This window comes from Protopterus annectens, chromosome 1.part0 (assembly GCF_019279795.1).
Source record: "Protopterus annectens isolate FY-2018-M chromosome 1.part0, PAN1.0, whole genome shotgun sequence".
Classification (NCBI taxonomy): Eukaryota; Metazoa; Chordata; order Ceratodontiformes; family Protopteridae; genus Protopterus; species Protopterus annectens.
In genome coordinates, this window is record NC_056725.1 from 1,019,724,700 (window position 1) to 1,019,746,116 (window position 21,417).

General features: G+C 40.5%; 1 protein-coding gene across 1 annotated transcript in view; it reads left to right on the forward strand.

Annotated features, from left to right (window-relative positions):
- Positions 1-6,835: 6,835 nt before the first annotated feature.
- Positions 6,836-21,417, forward strand: part of DDX1 (DEAD-box helicase 1) — a 1,380,291-nt gene continuing 1,365,709 nt past the window's right edge. The window contains exon 1 of the mRNA XM_044064805.1: positions 6,836-7,173. Within this exon, the coding sequence (XP_043920740.1) occupies positions 7,158-7,173 (16 nt within the window). The 5' untranslated portion in view covers positions 6,836-7,157. The remainder of the gene's footprint in view (positions 7,174-21,417) is intronic.

Genomic DNA, 21,417 nt, shown 5'->3' on the forward strand with positions numbered 1-21,417 from the left:
AGAACTCCCTCATAAATTACCCTTTTCCCAACTCCAGGTCATACACACCCTACTGTACTAACTCTCCTCTTGCCTCTCTTGTCTCCCTCTATACCCCTCCTATATCTCTCTGTAGCTCTGAACAAAACCTTCTCCAAATCTACAAATCCAAAAGCAAAATAGGACAAAAATTCTATAGCTACCTCTCAACCCTAGCCTGGAACAAACTTCCACTAGAAATAAGGGATATTAACTACCCACAAAATTTCATGGTTGCTGTAAAAAACTTTCTAAACAGTTCTTGGATCTGTCACTGCAATCATCCTCCCTGATAGCCTCCCTAGCCTCACACCCTTCTCTTGCACCTCTCCCAGTACTGCACCCCCTTTGCCTGTATCCTACTTTTCAAATTCTCTCTACCACCCACACTTCCCCTTTTCTCTAATTCTCTTTACCACCCTCACCCACTTTCTTCCTCTCTTGTTTTCTTACTGGCTGAATTCCTACTCCCCTCTACTTTATTACTGACTAACTTCTCCCTCCTCCCTGAACTTTGATAAAAGTAACCTCCTTCTCCATCATGGTGTCTTTACTAGTCCCTCACCCACATTTTATCAACTCAATAAATGCAGGACCTGCACTGCTAGATGTTTACATAATTCTTGACTGCAGTTTTTGTTTAATGTAAATATGTTATATACCTCACTAGATTACTTTGTGGATCTGTGGTTTCCTACATAACTTTAGCATATAATTCTTCTATTTTAGTGAACCATTGTACTTTTTATACCTAAGATTGTATTCATTGTATTTTTTATATCTAAGATTGCATTAATTGTCGAGCTTTTCTCCCCAGGCCTCCGCTGACAAAGGGCTTCTGCCAAGTCGGATTAATCCAGTCATCAAATGTCAAATAAATAAATAAATAAATAATAAGACATTTGTGTAAAAATTTACAATGCAACTTAAATATTATTAATAATTAATCATAATACATTCCCGGTCATTGAGTTTACAATATATTCTAACTGTTATAATTTAGCAGCCCTAAGGTTAAAGACCAATGTAATAGTCACATTTTTTTATTTACCCTAAGGTGAAGATGTTGAATTAAGGTGTAACTGCCAGTATAATTCCTTGTATTTTAAGGTGGTTTCCTCATGCCCTATCTCACACATCCTTTTTTACTATTTCCAAGATACCAAATACAAATTGTTTATAATTTTTACAAACTGGGGTGTGTTTATAAAGAGCATTTTTATGTTAGCATTTTTAATATCATAATAATGTTCATATACCCTCTTCTTTAGTGCCCTTTTTGTCTTCCCAACATATAACACATCACAATTAGCACACACTGCAATATATACTAAACCATATGAGTTATGGTTACCATATTATAAATTTAACTTGTAATCATTTGTGATTGGAATATTACTAGTATCTAATATATATTAACAATGGGACAAAATCATCATCTGACTACATCTCTTTTCTCTGTGTTCTTGGTAAATCTTTTCCTTTCAAACTTTCTTTTTAAACTATAGCAAAAACGTGAACAAAATGTGATTTATCCTCCAATAGCTTATGTATATCATCACTGGTCCTAAATATATTCCAATTTTAGTAATTATGTTGTGAATATAATTGGACCCAATACCGTATCTCAAAACCCTTGCTCGCTTGTAACTAATTGTAGATTCCCTACTAGATTCTGCATATAAAATGTCACTAGTTTCAGGTCTTAATGGTTCTGAAGGCAAACCCACTCCTAAGAGGGGCTTATACCTATGTCCCCAACCTTTGATAACCACCTCACTTATATTGCCTATAAATGGGGATGGATAACCCCTTTCCAAAAATATATTAGTTAATGTACCCTTCTCTTCCTCAAACCTGGATTGTGTGGACACCATCCAAACCAGCCTCATGAACTGGCCCTTAATAATATTCTTCTTACAATGGAGTGGGTAATAAATATTAAAATGTAAATATGAATTGGAAAAAGTGGGCTTGCGATACAAATTTGATTCAAATCCTACTTCAATCGTGTATATGATGGTGTCCAAATAATTAACAAATTCATTATTATAAGTGAATTTAAAAAAATGAAGTAGTATTTTGAAAAACATAAAAAACTCTTCATGAATCTTTCATAGCTGTCCCAAATTATAAAAATATCATCCAGGTACAATAAATATACTTTACTATAATGGTAATATTGGGACATAAAGAATTATTAAGTTGGCATAAATGGGGGCACAGGCTGCTCCCATTGTGATGCTTTTAATTTGCGTATATGTCTCACCTTCAAAATAAATGAAATTATTCAAAAGAATAATCTCCATATAAATTATTCATCTTACTTATTTACTTGAAATGAAGGGACGGGCCAATAAGGCATTGTTAAATAACCCTGATCATGGGGTATGCATGTAAACAAATCCATCATGTCAATAGTCCAGAAACCTACATTCCTCCTCCATAAATCAGGGGTCAATCTACTTAGAAAAGGAAGAAACTAAATGGGGAAAGAAAAGGGAAAAAGATGAGATTTTACACTCACAATGAAAATGTCCAGATTAGTTTAGATAATCACATCGGGTTTGAACTAGAGGTACAGGCAAATGTGAATGTTGTCCCTATTGTAAATACAGCTTAGATACTACTGTCATTACAATCATGAATGATTACAAGTTAACTTTACAGTATGCTAAGTGTGACTCAAATGGTTTAGTGTATATTGTGATGTGTGCTGATTGTGACGCATTTTACGTTGGGAATACAGAAAGGGTTCTAAAGAGGAGGGTACATGAACATTATTATGATATTAAAAATACTAACATAAAAAATGATCTTCAAACACATCCTGGTTTCTAAAAATTATAATAAAAATTATATTTGGTATCTTGGAAATAGTAAAAAGGGATGTGAGAGGTGGGGCATTGGAAACAACCTTAAAATGCAAAGAACTGTACTGGCAGTTACACCTTAACACAACATCTCCACCTGGGATAAATGAAAACGTGACTATTATATCAGTCTTAAAACTTAAGGATGCTAAATTATAACAGTTAAAATATATTGTAATCTTAAAGACAGGGAAAGTGTTACAATTCATTTATTAATATTTAAGCGGCATTGTGTATGTCTACACATATATTTTACATTTTATAATCCACGAATTTCATATTGTTAAGCTTGTTATTTATTCATTTTGTTATTTAATCTTCTTATTTTAATGGTAATTGAATTATTTTGAAAAGGTTGTATGATTGTCTAATTGGTTTTAATAAATGATGTAGAACATAAATTGGTCATAAAAATGAGTACACTAGTTCTGAAGAAGTCCCTTTAGATTTCAAAAGGATGAAAGCATTTATGTTTAAGTTTTGAATGCTAAACTGTTTTTAAACTGCTTTTTCTATATTAAAGTGGATTTTTGATATCTGGTGGATATTGGGTTCAGTCTTGTCCTCTAACTGCTTTTTCTATATTAAAGTACAGCTACAGTTATCCCACTCCACAAGGGAGGATCCACCTTGGATCCCAGGAACTACCGTCCCATCAGTCTGACAAGCCTGATCTGCAAGGGCATGGAACGCATTATCATGGAACTTATAAACAAAGACATTGGCAACCTCCAGACACTGGACCCCACCCAGTTTGGGTTTGTGAAGGGCCGAGCTTGTCTCCTGAATCTGACTGACTTCTTCGAATTGGTCTCCAGAGCTGTGGACGTGGGTAAGGAGGTCCACACAGCCTATCTGGACCTCACCCAGGCCTTCGACATCATCCCCCACTCTGGAATCATAGATAAACTTACTAAGCTGGGCATAAATCCCTACGTCACTCTATGGGTTGCCAACTGGCTTACTGACAGAACCCAGACTGTAAAAGTAGCCGACTCCAAATCCAGCTCCAGACAAGTGACAAGTGGAGTACCTTGGGGATCAGTCCTGGGACCACTCTTGTTTGGCAACTACTTCTCTGAAGTACAGGCCAACACTAAGGGACTCTAGCTAACAACGTTTGCAGATGACTGCAAACTGGGAGCCATTATTGAATCCCCAAATTATGTGGATATTCTATAAAAGGGCCTTACAGAAACAGATGCCTGGTGCCAGAGCCATGGGCTCATGCTTAATGCCAAGAAATGTATAGTCATCCCCTATGGAAAAAAACATGTACCCATGAACTACCACATAGGTGGCAGGACACTAAACATCGAAAGTGTGATGAGAGACTTAGGGACACAAGTGGACAGTGGTCTCACTTTCGATAACCACATTGCCACAACAGTCAGGAAATCCTTCTATGTGGCATACCTCATCACTAAGGACTTTTCATCCAGAAAAAAGGAGGTCATTGTCCCACTGTACTCATCCCTCATTAGACCCATTATAGAGTATAATTCCCCATTTGGTATGTACCTCACAAGAGATCTGCAACAGCTGGAAAGGCCACAGAAATACCTCACTAAAAGAATCACAGGCCTAAAGCAGATGCCATATGCTGACCATCTAAAAAAACTCCAGCTATACTCTGTGGCATATCGTCTACTCAGATGTGATCTCTGCTTAACATACAAGGCCATGTCATACCCTGAGCTGTTGGACATGCTCCACTTAAAGAAATCCCAATCCCTCAGAGCCACACGCTCCAGGGATCTAAACCTTATCATCACAATGAACAAAACATGCTGGAGGGATAGGTTCCTGACCCAGAGACTCCCCATACTCTGGAATAGACTGCCCATACATGTCAAGCAGAGCACCTCATTGGCCCTCTTCAAAAGGAACCTTGATGATTGGATGGGAGATAGGAAATTCACGCCGGGGATCATGTCAGTCGCCCTGCTAGACAGGGGCCCAGAGAAGTAAATATTGTGGGAAAAAATTTCCAGGGAATTGTTATGGCTAGGCTTGCATAGGCCTTAGGGCCGATAGCCTAGTACCAACCTATGAACCTATAAGTAGATTTTTGCTATCTGGTGGATATTGGGTTCAGTCTTGTCCTTTGCACTGTGGATTCTAGAAACATTTTGGAGGTTCATGATTTTTAGGTTTCTGGATCCTGGTTTTGGTGTTCTTAGAAAATACACTGTGTTAACATCATGTCCTATGCAGATAGACTAAAAGGTCTATCCCTTTATTCTTTCTCCCACCGACTATTAAGGAGTGACCTATGCCTAACCTACAAGGCAGTCACAAATCCAACCCTGATGGCGCTGTACATATCCACAAGAGAAACAGCATGAAGCTCACCAGATCTAGGGATCTAACCCTGGTTTACAACTCAAACAAAACATGTTAGAGAAACTGATATGTGTCTCACAGATTATCCTTTCTTTGGAACAGGCTTCCTATTCACATTAAGCAGACCCTTCCTTGGCCATCTTCAAATGCCGTTTGGACCAATGGATGGGGAATTGCTAATTCACACCTGGGGTAGCATCTATGTCCATTATGGACAGGGGCAGTCTGTAAAATACTCAAGACACAGGCACAAAGCTATGGCACCCTCTTGCCCCTGGGGACCATATATTGAGTAAAATTGGGTTATATTGTCTAGGCTTGTAAGGGCTTTTAACAGTTAGCCTAGTAATCTCCTATGAACCCATACCTCTCAGTTGTCCCTGATTTCCAGAGATGTCCCTAATTTTGACTCCAAAATTTAGCTCTATCCCTCTTAATCTCTCCTAAAACTGGTGACTTGGAGGAAAGGTGGTGAATTATACCCAATAAATAATGGCAGTAAGTAAGAGTCACAGATTTATTTTATTTCATAAAATGTACAGTGATTAACATTCTTTTATTCTGCCAATGTCTCAAGTTAATAGTATTAATATTTTATAAATGTCCCTGAATTCTTCTGGGTTGGATTCTGTAGAAATTTGTCCCTGATAATTTGAAAGTTATGTACGAACCTATGTAGAACATGTTGTTTAGACCCTGTATCCTTTTAGTAAGATACCTCTGTGTTGTTCCAGTTGTTGCATGTGTCTGGACAGCGATATGTCATGGGGGCGTTATATTCAATGGCTGGCTTAATGAGGGTTGAGTAAAGCATCAAAAACATTCAATAATCATTGTAAAACTAGTTGCAATTTTAACACTAGAATTATAACCAGAAATTACATTAACTGTAAAACAATGATGTATGGAAAGTGCATCAATACATTTTAACTTATCATGCAAATACTGTTTTTTTTTATTAATGAGATACTCCAGTGGGGCAAGCTTGTTTTTATGGACCACTGTCTGGTAACCTGACTTGCTTAATGACTGAACGAATCAAACTTTGGGCTAAAAGCTGAAGCTCCATAAGATTTCGTAGCCTTAATTTTTCTCTGTTAAACACTCACTTTTCTGTTTAATGCACAAAACGAGTATCTATCACACATTAAAACTGCCTTGCACAAAGTCTCTAAAACACTGGCGACTGCAGAATACGGCTATATCGGTTCAACGTGTGTACCCTGTTCATTTTAACAGTGCAATTGTTTCCGGAATCATTTTAAAACGCTATACATTCGCTTTAAAATGTAGCAAAAAGTCAACGCTGTTTTCCATTTTTAAATACTACACGTTACTTGTCAGTGTAAAATGTTTTTATTGCTCTACAGAGTGGTTATCCCACGTTCAAGATTTACGTTTTAGTTATCTGTAACTCTGCTTTACAGCATTCGGAATATACTACTGGCATTGCTGTAGAACAGTACCCCCTCCCCGAGCCTTTCAGTCCGACTACAGTCAATCATGCGTCGTTTGCCTACGCCATTACGGCCATTTGTCATGTCAATCACACTCGCCAAGCCCAATGAAGGGGTATATTAGTCTACGTACAACATTGCCGAAATATTAACGTGCCACATTGACTGAATAAGAGAATGTATATTAATATACGCTCTCTGAAATAAAATAAGTATTTAACACAAATTAGTGACATTTATTAAATGTAATTCACCAACGATTCTACAAAAGTCACAATTGTGTGTGTGTGTTCTAGGGAGGGGGGATGATAATTTAGGTAACTCACGAAGTCTTTCTGGAGGCCTTTTATTGCACAGGTTCTAAACACAGTAGTTGTTTCTTCCGGATAGTTACGGAGGAGACTCCCAAAGTGATTTCCGTTTAGATTCTTCGCTTATCACGCAATAACGTGTGAACTGAAAAATGGCAGCATTTGCTGGTAAGTTTAAGAGTATAACTTAATGTATTGTTTTTTTTTTCTTTTACATGTTTATATGCCATTATACAAAATCTGATAGTTGCTGTTTAGGGTTTTATTTTATGATACTTGCTGTTCTGCAGTTCTTTCAAGTATAGTGCATCCTATTTTTACCAGTTCTTTCAAGTATAGTGCATCCTATTTTTACCATGGAGTTTTCATACGTGTTATTTGCTGTTATTTCTACGTTTTCCGTAAAGCTGGATATATATTGTCTTTGTAGGTGCATCATTAGTAACTATTGAAGTAAGTGTGGTGTCGTACATTTTGTGTTTTGGTGATCTGAAGAGAAATTGTAGGCTAATGGCCATGTAGGTATCGACTTATTTGAATAAGAATTCGGGACAGCACATAATGGTCCCAAAATTGGGTATGCTTTTTAAATATTATTGCAATTCCCCTAAGGTAGAGTGACGGCTTTTACGTCAACGTGCAAAACTTTACATGCATTGTTTATTTTTCTGATAAATCACCGATAATTGCAGTTTAACTATGGTTACCACCTGTCTCTCTTTGGGCAGTTGTGCCCTGTGGAAAAACACTAAAAAATGGCAAATGTCCTGAGATTTTAGGACAAAAAATATTTCATAAGTTTCTTTAATAATTGCATAAAACAGTTATTTTGTATCTGAAACACTTAAATGTTATATGAAGTAACATAAACTCAAATGCTACAAGAATAAGCTTTTATTTTGGCAAAAAAAGTGGAGCTCGGTCCTTTGCACTGGCCGGCGAAATTGAAATGTATTAACCCACCAGATGTGCAGTAGCAAGCTCCGCCCAAAACCCGCCTGCGACCAGTTTGACTGCACCGCCCACTGTTTGAAAGATGCCACCAAAACACTAGGTAATATAGACCTACAAACAGATTAGCAAAATTATAAAAAAAATACAGAAAACATTGTACATGTATACATATAACGGTCATTATATGTTTATTGCAAAATACTTTGTGTCTTTGAATGCTCTTATAATTGTAGAGGAGGGGGACTGCTCCGCCCTCCCCTCCCGCATGTCAATCACGGTGGGCATGCCCATTTCTGCGTGAGCTCGGTGGTGGGTTAATACACTTCAGTTACGCCCACTGGCCATGGGTTTGTTTTGTCCTGAAAATTTTAACATTTCTACAAATAAAGTCCCACTTTGGGCATCTGAAAAGGTGGCAACCCAAAGTTTAACTAGCCGCAGGGCGGAAACGTGAGGCAAAAATCAGGGTCATTGAGAGGTAGGCCCATGGAAATAGCTTAGTTATTCATTAGGTAGTCTTGCAGGTATTCATTCTCTTGTTTAATAGACAAAAATATCTTTGCCACACAACTTTTTCCAAGTGGACAAACAGTTGAAGTGGTACTAACAGGAGCAGCCTTAGGTCGACTGGTGCCCTAGGTAAAAGAGCTCCACGGTGCCCCTCCACACCACCCGGTGCCCCCATCCTGGTCTACCTGCACCAAATAAATACTGGAAAAGTGCCCATGCTAGAGTGGCGCCCAAGGCGGCTGCCTAGCAGGCCTATGCCTAAGGCCGGCTATGGGTACCAATGTAATTACAGAAGAGTTTATGTGGAAAGGAAGAGCAGTGATATATGCATTTTTGCAGTGCATTTAAACAGCTGTTGTTAAAGCAACTTGATGTAACAGGATGACCAGTGAAACAACACATAAAGCATTAGGTTTGTCTTTTGTAATTCTGTTAACTATACTCGTAGTTTATTAGAATATGGATTTCAGCTGGGAGTCTTCGTCATCATGTGTATTTCTGTAATCTGCATTGACAGTTTCCATTTGCTGCAACAGTGTAGTGAATTTTGTTTCCTGTAGCTTTTATTCAAATGCAGTCTATAACAGGTGCTATATGTGGACTATGTTTTGAGCTGCTTATAGATAGTTGTCAGAGACTGGTGAAAGTGCTGGTGTAACATATGGATAATGGTTCCTTACAGCAACCAAGGAGATGTTCTGTGCAAGTAATGTAGTTAGACTGTTTCGAAACAAATCCAAAAAAAGACCACCCGGTCACCAAACTGTAACCAAAACCAAGGTAACCTTTTTATTGAATTATCACCTGTGACACAGGCAGATTTACATTTATACAAACCGTACTAACAAATTAACCTTAATAAACATTATATATCTCGCATATATTGCTATATATCATATAATCTAAGCAACATTGCATAATTACTCAATTCCTGCTTTTTGTTAAACACGAAACATCTTTTATTAAACAATCACGACATAAGCAACCATATATTTATGTAAATGAAAACAAACCACATTGCCACAATCTTGGGTGCAATCGTTTTACATCACAAACTGTACTGATACATGCCCAGTTGCAAGCCTTATACATGACTTAAAATCTACCAGGTTATTTTCAGTCACACACTTTGTGATGCCCCTGCACTGGCCCAGTAATTAAGGAATGTCAATCCTCACCACTAGCACCAATGAGTGATGTACACACTGGGAGGATGACTAGTACACACACGGTGAGGTACAATTTCCCTTGAGCACACACAGGTCACAGTCGGGCTGGGGCTGGTTTCTCCTTCTCTCTCCATATCCCCAATAGGACTCCTCACTGGCACAGCTACAGGATTAAGATCTCAGCTGAGTGGTTAAGCCCAAACCTCCAGCACCCTCTCTGTCCAACCAGTGCTTCGTGTCCCTGCCCAAGTAGCTGACACGCACACACTTGAGATTTGATTTATATAAAAACGCGCACACACTGCTGGGAAAGGCTGGCACATGTGTACTAGCTATGCCCCCTTCTGCTCAGACTAAAGGGTAGTTATCAGTGCCACCAACCAGCTCTTTTATCAGCTGTTACCCTTACAAAGGGTGACTAGTGTTACTGTTATCCAAATGGTAAGTGTGAGGAAGACCAAGGCTGTTTAGGAGTGGCATATACAGTGTCACCAAATACATATGCAAGTAACCTAAGAGCTTAAATATCTCTAAACAAATCAGCCACAGTTAAAGGATTTAAATATATTAATCATCATAATAATAATAAAAAACAAGACAAACAGTGACTACAGAGTTTAGAATCACAGGAAATATTTTAAAACATCATTGCAGGACAGTCTCAAATAAGTACAGAAAACATCTAAAAATTCTTTATTATATTCCTATCTCTATCCAAGAGAAATTACTAAACCCTAGTTACTTACTATTAGCAAGACGCAGGTAGACGTGCTGAATGAATGTTTCTAGGTCCAAGACAAGATATACTTAGAGTTTAGCACCTCTGTGTCAAAAATACTTCTCTCAGATGTGCAGCTGCTAGGAAGTCACAGAGCAATAGAAACACTTTACATTTACTCGGAACCCCCCCCCCCCCCTTAGTAACCTAGACTCCTCCCTGCCTTTATTTTAATATTATCTTGGCCTCCCCTCTAAAAGTATTCTTCAATTTTCTTATCCTCATTCTCCTTAAAATTATCCTCATTCTCCTTAAAAAGAACGAAGTAAAGTTTTGAAAGTAGACTAACTCTCTCAACATTTGTACCGGCAGAGCATGGAAATTACTGTAATAACTATTCAACAGCACTGACATGCATTGACTAGCTGAAATTAACTGATAGTTTTTTTATATTCTTTTTCTTTTACATTGTTGCAGCCAGGTCCACCTCTGCCCCGCTCTGTTTGCCATCACAAGCTCGGGCTCAATCCACTCCCCCATCCTACCCCCATTACAGTTTCCTTTATTCTAGCCACTCCCAACCCTTCCTATTCCCATCATCCACTGAGACAACTTCCTGCCAAACCTTAATTAGATTACTTCCTTCCATAACTAACACACCTAATCTATTACCCGTATACCAACCTTTTAAAATGAAACACCTTATTATTATAGCAACTCTCCTCTGCCTTCTCTCTGCTCTAACCACTTATCACTCGCACCTTCCCAATCCACTACTATGCTGCCCAACTTCACTCAACACAAAAACTCATCCAACTCCTTTTTTCTCTCTCTCTCTCTCTCTCTCCAGCCCTATTCAACCTGTCTAACTCCTTTATTCAGAAATCACCCATATTGCATAGTCTTCCTCCTACCTACAAACCTAAACCCAAATTACAAAAAATACTTTTCTGTATTGCTGTACTCTCTATTCCCACTAATACTCTACTCACCTCTGGGGACATCCACCCCAACTCTGGCCCCTCATCTACTCCTCTCAGCAATACTCCATCCCCACCCACCTTATTTCCCCCACCAGTCACCATCCCCAGCCTCTTACTGTAAACCCGTCCCCATCCAAATTTCTGTCTATCTACTCTTTAGATATTCCAAGTCTAACCAACAAAATCACTGAGCTCTATGCCTGGATAGCCCATACAACCCCTCACATACTGTCCTTATCTGAAACTTGGCTTAAGCCTCACGTCACTAAAAATGAAATACTCCCACCAGGCTATAATATTTATTGCTCTGATAGATACCCAAAAAAGGAGGTGGTGTAGCCATCCTTCACTCCTGATGGCCTTAATCTCTCACCTTTCCCTACACCTATTCACCGTGCTTGAACTAATCATCCTAAATTGACATCTCAATCCTCCCATGAAACTAGGTGTTGCCTCTATCTATATCCCATCCGGGAACAATCTGTTCACTCCAGAGATCTGTTTTTTTTCACAATATACCTTATGAAACCCTCATTTTAGGAGATGCCAACCTTGACTGGTCCAAACTTAAAACTGACTACTTATCTTAGCATTAACCTACACAGCTTCCATCAACTGGTGTCTGTCCCCACCCGCCTCCACAAAAACTCTTCATCCAGCTCAATAATTGACTGGATACTCACCAACTCCCCTCATCACTACCACAACCCCACTACTCTACCCAACCAACGTAGTGACCATCTCCCCACCTCTGTCCGTAGATACACCTCACAAGCTTCAAAACCCCACCTTTTATAGGGATTTTTGTAAACTTTCTAACATAGACCAATTCAATTCTATCCTATTTTCTACAGACTGGTCCTTCCTTTAAACCTATTCCTCCTAATGATGCAGTCAATAAATTCAACACCATCTTCCCAAATACGTTGAACTCTCTTGCTCCCACAAGGAAGATTAAACTATGCTCCCTGGCTATCCAAAGAAACTAAGTCGCTTATGCTCAAAAGAGAGAGAGCTTGGAAAGTTTGGGTCAAAACAAAAGAATTATTGCTGTATCAAAATTATAGACATCTCCGAAATCTTACTATGAAACCTGTAATGACAAAAAGTTCTATAACTCAGCTCAACTCACTAGAAAAGCCAACCCTCAGAAGTTTTGGTCAACTGTAAATAGAATACTCTCTCTCCAGGCAACCCCACAAACCCCTGCCCTTACCCAAACACATCTCCTCTAGAGAATGCTGCTCTCCTCGGTATACATTTTATTGATACCATTCAAACACTCATTCCGTCCAACTGCAGCACTAACTCTCTGCCTCCCCCTCATAACTGTTCAAACAAACAACTCTTCTTACATACTGTTCCCACCTCTTACATCAAATCTCTTCTATTAAAGGTCAAACCTTGCTCCCCCTCCACTGATGGTCTACCTCCTACCTTCCTCAAAGTTGCAGCGGACTCTTGCCTACCCAATATCTATTATAAATCAATCCATTCAGGAGTGGGAAAAAATGAAAAAAAAAAAAGAGGTCATTGTTACCCTCTACTCATCACTCATTAGACCCATTACAGAGTACAACACCCCTTTTGGAATGTACCTCACAAGACATCTGCAGCAGCTGAAAAGGCCACAGAAGTATCTCACATAGAGGATTACTGGACTCAAACAAATGCCCTACACTGACCGTCTCAAAAAACTCCAGCTTTACTCCGTAGCATATCGCCTACTCAGAGGTGATCTCTGCCTAACATATAAAGCTATGTCAAACCCAGAGCTGTTGGACATGCTACACCTAAAGAAATCCCAATCCCTCAGAGTTACACACTCTAGGGACCTAAACCTTGTCACCACAATAAACAGGACATGCTGGAGGGATAGATTCCTATCCCAGATTCTTCCCATACTCTGGAACAGGCTACCCATCTATGTCAAGCAAAGTTCTTCATTAGCATTCTTCAAGAAAAATCTTGATGAGTGGATGGGAAATAGGAAATACACCCCGGGGATCACTTCTGTGTGTCTGCTTGTCAGTGGCACAGGAAAATAACTTGCTTGGGTGGCATAAGCCAGGGAACCTTGTTGGCTAGGCTTTCGTAGGCCCTTGGGCCAATAGCCTAGTACCTACCTATGAATCCACTGTCCCTACCTTATGGAAATCCTTCTTCACTATTCCCCTCCATAAAGGCGGTAACTCTACTGTCCTATAGCTATCCTGTCCCCTGTCTACAATTCTTGAGAAATGTATCCACTCACAACTACTTGAATATCTCCTCCAGCGTATCTTCTCACTCCTACTCAACATGGCTTCCGTCCCCACCACAGCCCTATTATCTTTCACACATACGATTGCTGAGGCCCTTGATAATAACCAACTCATTTCTTGTCTATTCCTGGACTTATCAAAAGCCTTTGATACAGTTTCCCATCCCCTACTACTATCTAAACTTGCTAACCTTAATCTTTCCTCTTCCTCCCTTGCTTGGTTCTCCAGTTATCTATCCGGCAGGCAGCAATCTGTTAAATGGCTTTCCTCCTTCTCCCTATTCATACCTGTTCCAACCGCGGTACCTCAAGGTTCCATCCTAGGTCCCCTCCTCTTCATTGTCTTTACCAATGATCTCTATACATCCTGTAAACATTCGTCCCTTCTCCAATATGCAGATGACTCGATTCTCATCACCATCTCAGAAAACTTCTCCAAACTCCCCACTTTAACTCAACAGGCCTTTCTATCCACAGAACAATGGTTGTCCAGTAATTTACTCTTCCTTAACCCTAAAACGACCAAACTCCTACTTTTCCTACCTCGATCTCTCACTCGCCTCAAACCCACTTTCTCTATTACTTCCTTTAATAACACTGCTATCCAACCAGAAGCCCATACAAAACTCCTTGGAGTCATAATTGATGATGAACTCAAATTTAACCTGGATAGCCTTCAATGGCTAAAAAAGCCAAACCTGAAACTTGGTCTACTGTATCGTAACAAAAATTTTCTAACAGCTAATGCCAGACTCTCCCTTGCACAAGCTTTCCCCCACCCCTCTCTTCTATATGCTGCCCCAGTACTCGCAAACATTCAGACCACAACCCTAAACAAACTCCAACAAACTTACCATAAGATAGCTAGATTTATCACAAATTCACCGTACAATTCACATCACTGCCATGCCCTAAATTCTCTCCAGTGGCTAGAATTCCCTCACGTACTACTACTATCCCAACTTCAAATGCTACACTCTGTTCTTTATAAACCCTCATACTATCCTACTCTCTCCTCCTTCATCTCTTTATATACCCCTTCCAGGACTCTCTGTACCTCAAATCAGCAGTTACTACACATCTACCAACCCCCCCAAAAAAACTGCTGGTAAACTGTTATATAAATACTCCATCGTCCAAGCCTGGAATAAACTTCCAAGAGGTATCTGCTCTGTTATCCACACCTCTCACTTCAAGGAAAAACTTAAACAATCTGTTTAATTCCAAAATCTGTCCTTTCCAAGCTCCAACTTAAATCTCTACTCATTCCTTCTTTTTTACTTTTTTTTTTCCTCAGTCCCACCCCATTGAGATTAGTTTCCCTCTATAGGTACTTACTTCTGTACCCTGTACTTTAGATAATTACTCTGTATGACTATTGCATTACTGTTAAATAAACTCTTGCTAGGGAACATGTAAATATAGTGCTACTCTGTACATGTATGATTTATAAATACTAAATGCTTTACCTTACTACTGCTATATATTTCTAATGTTATTGTCTAATTTCTACCATATTTGTTTTTAATGTAAAAAGTTATATTTTGTAAGCTGTATGTGTTTCTGGAGCTTTTCTCCTCGGGTCTTCACTGAAAAAGGGCCATTAGCCCAGCTGGACCAACCCGGTTAACAAATGTCAATAAATAAATACATTTTTAAACCTAGTAATTTATTTCTGTTTCAAGACCGTAGGAAAACCTCTGGATCTAGGCATTGCGTCTGCTTCAGTGAAACTGAGAGGTGAACACAATTGTAAAACATTCTGTCCTTTTTCCAGTAGGGTACACTGGTTACATTCTTGAAGCTCAGTACATAACATACAGTTCTGTATAAATCATAGCAATATTCACAAATAACAGAATTATTTACAAAATTCCAGCTAGCTGGGCTGGCAGTGTCACATTTCTCCCTTCCCGGAAAACTCAAGCTAGTTTTTCAAGTGACAGTTGAGAAACTTTACTTGAGAGGGTGAACCTGTCTGGGGAATACACTACCCCATTTCCTGTTTTGAGATCCCATCTGCATTAGCATTGCTAACCTCACTGTGGTGCTGCAGTGTCATATCATATGCTTGCAACCCTGGGCTCCACCTTAGTAACTTGGCATTTTGGTGGCTGGCTCGATGTAGCCATGTTAAGGGGTTGTGGTCTGTAAGCACAGTGAATTTCCTTCCATACAGGTAAGGCTGAAGTTTCTGCGGTGCCCACAGTATGTCTGTGTGTTCCTTTTGTAGAGCTGCATAGCATTCCTCCCAGGGTTGCAGCCTACCACTGAGATAAACCACTGGGTGCTCTTCTCCCCTCTGAAGAAACCTGGCTAAGTACAGCCCCCACCCCGGTTTGAAATATCTATCTGCACAACAAATTCTTTGCTGTAATCTGGACTGGCTAACACCGGGGGTCCTCCCAAATCTCCTTTAAGCTTCTAGATTGCCCACTCGTATGCTGGGATCCGCACTACCTTATCTAGCCTGTTTTTCCTTGTCAGGTCTGTGAGGGGAGCAGCTATGGTACTATAACTGGGGGTGAACTTTCTGTAGTACCCTGCTGTCCCTAAAAATGCCCTCACCTGCTTTTTTGGTAATAGGGACAGGCCATGCTTGAATGGCTTCCACTTTGTCAGGTTTTGGCCTGATCTGACCTCTCCCCACTCTGTCCCAGGTAGGAGACCTCTGACATTTGCTTGGTGTAATGGTCAACCCTGCCCTCTGTAGTCTGCCCAGCACCTTCCTGACATGCTGAAGGTGCTTTTGCCAGGAATTGCTGTAGATGGTAATGTCCTCTAGGTAAGCAAGGGTAAAATCTCCTGCTAGGATATGATCTAACAGCCTTTGGAAAGTCGCTGGGGCATTTTTCATCCCAAATGGCATCTTTGTGAATTCGTACAAGCCAAAAGGAGTCATAAAGGCTGACCTCTCTCTAGCACTGGGAGTCAAGGTCACCGCCAGTAACTCTTGATAAGATCAGTAGTGGTAAGATACTTAGCCCCACCTAGCTGTTGTAGGGCTTCATCTGTCCTAGGCAAGGTGTAAGCATCAGACTTTGTGTGACTATTTAGTTTCCTGGTGCTGCCATCCTTCTTTGGTAACAGTACCTCTGGGGAGGCCCAGGGACTGCTGGATTCATGAATTACCCCTAGTTCCAACATTTCCTTTATCTCCTCCCTCAGAGTTTCTCTCTCTCTCGGGAACCCTATAAGAGGCCTGCTTAATAGGACTTTGGAGTCCTGTGGCCACATGGTGCTGCACCAGTTGGGTGCACCCTGGTTTCTCAGTGAACATGCTCCCAATCTCATGTAGCACTGCTTGGATTTCTCAAACCTGGGTGGGAAATAGCTGCTAGGATATTGTTACCCCTTCCACTGAGGTGTCAGTCCGAGCCTCTCTGAGATCATCACTCACCAGATCCCCCTCAACTTCCTTCTGCAATCCACTGCAAATACTCAGCACAAGGGCCTCCCTATCATGATAAGGTTTCATCATGTTAACATGGTAAAATGTGTGCCCCTGCTTAGCAGTTCTGCCATGTAGTTAGTCACTGACCTTCCTTACCACCTTGTAGGGTCCCTCCAGGCTGTCTGCAGCTTGTTTTGTCTGTCAAGGAATGAGAACCATTACCTGCTACAGCTACTCTCTAGCTCGCATTCCTGTCCCACCAGACCTTTTTCTACTGTTGGGCTTCTGCTAGGTTCTCCTGGACCAAGCTCATGAGTTCCCTGAGCCTTGTCCTGAAGTGTAGGACATATGCCACAACAGGCTCCTTGTGGGTTTCACAATCACCTTCCCACTCATCTCAAATTAACTCTAGAGGTCCCCTCACCCTATGCCCATACAGCAACTCAGAGTGAAAAACCTCTAAATTCCCGGGGAGCGTCTCTAAGCAAACAGATGGTGCAAATATTTGTCCCAGTCCCTCTTAAACTGGTCTGGAAATGCCCGTAGCATCGTCTTGAATGTAGAATTTAACCTCTCAACAAGACCATTTATTTGGGGTTGGTAGGGGGGGTGGTCTTTTACGTGCTTCACCCCACAGTACTTCCACAGACAAGCCAAGGAGGTCTGACATGAAATTGGCACCTCTGTCAGTCAGTACTTCTTTTGGGAAACCTACCCTGCTGAAAATTTCAAACAATGCATTTGCCCCTTTTCTGCCTCAGTGGAGGACAGAGCCACTGCCTCAGGGTATCTGGTAGCATAATCTACTACCACTAGGATATACTTTTTCCCTGTGGAACTTGGGGGTACTTAGAGGCCCCACAATATCCATAGCTATCCTCTGAAATGGCTCCTCAATCACAGGCAAAGGCATCAAAGGAGCTTTCACCTTGTCTCCTGCCTTGTCTACCTTTTGGCACTGCTCACAAGCCCTGCAGTACCCTGTTACATGTCTGGAAATCCCAGGCCAATAAATGTTCTACATAATGTCTCTTTGTACGTTGTATGCCCATATGACCTGCAAAGGGAATAACAAGGGCAATGGCTAGAAGTGCCAGATGGTAGGCTCTGGGCACTACCAACTGCTATTCTCTCACCCTCCAGCCCTCCCTTGCGGGTCAACTCTATACAGTAACCCTTTGTCCCAGTATACAGATTCCTCCTTCCCTTGAGAATCAGGTGATTCACTATCTACCTCCCTCAGACCTTGTAATGTAGGGTCTGAGAGCTGAGCCTGTCTCAACTCTCTTTGAAACCCTTCCCAGCTCCCCTTCCACAGGAAGTCTGGCATCCTGTGACAACAGTGCTTCACTGTTAGTCTGGGTACTACTACTACTCGTCTCTTCCCTTGCAGTCACTCAGTCCAAGGGACAATCAGTACCCACAGGCAGCTGTGGCTTGCCTTCAGTCTCACTGCTACAGAGTAGCTCCCTCCCTGAAGTAACCACCTCATCAGTCCTAGCTGCACGTGTGCAGTCTGTCTGGGTTTCCCCTAGGCTACCAGACCCACATGCTTGTCTCCAAGCCTGACTGCATGTAACTGCACGCACACATGGTACTGCATTATCAAAGTCATTCCCTATCAGGACATCTGCAGGGATATCCTCATGCACCAACTTGCTTGCTTCCTTTTCTAACCTCCCAGTCAAGGTGAACCCTAGCCAAAGGTATTCAGAATGGGGTCCCTTCTAAAGCTTTGACTGGAGTAGACTGCCCAAGCAAGTAGTGCTCCTCTGTAACCATTGTAGGCTTCACAATGGTTAGGTCAGATGCTGTGTTTGTCTTGGCAGTGGCCTCTTCCTCCTTCACTAAGGTAGGATATAATCTCCTGTGGTAGTTTGGTATCCTTGTTGTTTTGAGACTACTTACTGTTGGCATTTGTTCATTCCCACTTACTGGCTCTCCCACCTTACCTCCATGGACATCTATATGCTACATGGCCCCACTGGTTGCATTTAAAACCTTTAACACTTGGTCCTGGAGTAGTGGCTTCTCCTGCTACTGGCAGAATCTGGTGGCAGTCTGGGCTGCCCGCCATGGGTTTCCTTAGACCCATGAGAAGCACTGGGTGTCCCTTTCCTGTGCAGTGATGCCCTGCTTGCTTAGGTATAGGTGTCCCTTCTTCCCCAACTCCTCTACAGTAGTGCATTGTGTATCAGCTAACCAGATTCTCATGTCTTCAGGCAAAGTGATAAGGTCTTGTTCCTCATCAAAAGGTCTGCCAGACTTTCAAAAGTGGTGACTTGACATCCACTCACCCACCTATGAAAGCAAGTGCTTAGTTCAGCAACGTATTCTCTCACACTTTCATGTGCCTTGTGTCTGTGCTCACGAAACATTTTCCTATAAGCTTCAGGTGTTAACTTAAGACATTCTAGCAAACGGTTCTTTATAACATTATAATTTAAACAGTCAGTATCAGATATTTTTTAGGTAATAGTCAGGAACCATACATAGAGCCCTTGGTCAACATTATACTGTTTGCATACCCTTTCAAACATATATGAATGAAACTATCAAAATGATCCCTCTCAGTAAATTGTGGAAGAAATTCACTGACCTTTGTTGCTTCTGTGATTCGGTTACTCCCTTCCCCTTTACCTCGGTGACTGGTGAAGAATCAGCATCTCCTTTTCATGTTGCTTCTGCCTCTCCTTCTCCTCAGCGTCCAGGTGTCTCAGTCTCTCTGCTGCTTCTATTTCCAAATGCATGGCCTTCAAAGTCTTTTTAGCTCCAGATGGATTTTTAAGTTCTCTGTGGAAAGGTCGAGCTGTCCATTTTCTGAGAGTTGTACATCTCCATGGCCAGTCTGATTGTCCTCCTGGTTGCTGTTCTCTGATGCAGCTGTGACTAAAGCTGTAGTCATGTCTGGTTTAGTCAGGTTGGCATGCACCAGTCCTTTAACCTGGCACACAGCCAACTGGCTCCTTGTCAGCTTGCCATACTCTTCTGCTGACATACTTGCCTACTCTCCCTGACTAAGCTAACAAAAGAAAATAAATAAATAAATGAAACAGTTGTGATATGAACTTTGAATAAAAATCCAAGAAAATGCTCGCCAGGAAACAGCTAGGATAAGTACTCCACCAAGGTACAATAAAGTCATAAAAATCCACAAAAAAATGGTGAAGCAACCAAGGCACAGAATGTCCTAGTTTAAACACAGTCCAAGGATAAATAAAAGGTAGGTAAAATCCAAGGTAAATTTATTCACTCAGGTAAGCGCTTTCATGATACACATATCACTTCTTCCTTCAAACAAACACTTCCTACTCGACTATATTTAAACAGTATTCAAACCAATCAAATCAAACCAATTAATGCTTGAAGTAATTAGCACTTAAAGTAAAACCAGTCATTCTACAATATGTACAAAGTCATACTGGAAAACATTTTAAATATAGATACGTAATAAATATTGTAACATAAAATGCATTAGTTAAAAATGATTAAAATATGTATTTAATATGTTTATCTGTCTTTCATTAAAATAATTTAATTTCATTTGAACAACCTCCTATTCTTCAAAACTGGTTTCAAGGGTATTCTGTCATTAAGGCCCTTTCCTTTATTAGCTCTTAATCTGATAATCCACATAGTTTCAGAGGTCTCTGTATGGTTCCTTATATCACCACCTCTCTCATTAGGAATAATTCTCTCAATAACTGGGAACATAAAATTATGGTCATTGCCTTCAGAGGACACATGTTTGGCTAACGCATTAGTGGCAACACCATTCCTAATATTTAATAAGTGTTCCCTGATTCTAAATCTTAGCTGTCTGTCAGTCTTGCCCACATAAAATGCAGAACATTTCTGACAGCCAAGTAGACCACATGGGTCTGTGTTACAGTTGGCTGCTACACTAAAATCATATATTCGCTTAGTGTCTGGATGTGTAAATACATTCTCATGATTTATGTATATGCATTGATTGCATCTACCACAAGGAACCGTCCCTTTTACTTCTGCCATATCTTGTCCCTTATTATGATGTGGATAGCATAACATCCTTTTCAAAGATTTCCTGTTCTTAAATATAAAACTTGGATTTTCCCCTACAACTTGTTTGATTTCTTTTCTGGATTCTGTGTTAATATATTCCAGTTCTTTTTTATCACATTGGTTACTATATTCACATCGCTGGTAAAATGCTGGTAAAATAAGTAGAGAATCTAACAGATTCATTTTTATGTTGAACATAACCCGTTCTATCATTATTGGGCATTGAAAAATATGGCTTACCTATACTCTCTCTCCATGAAGTAGATGCATCCAGGATACCTGAGGTCATACTATCAGTGTAACCCCTTTCATTAAATCTGCGTTTCAGACTAGTTAGTTCTTCCTTAAATTCATCATCCCTGGCTGTTAGCCTTGAA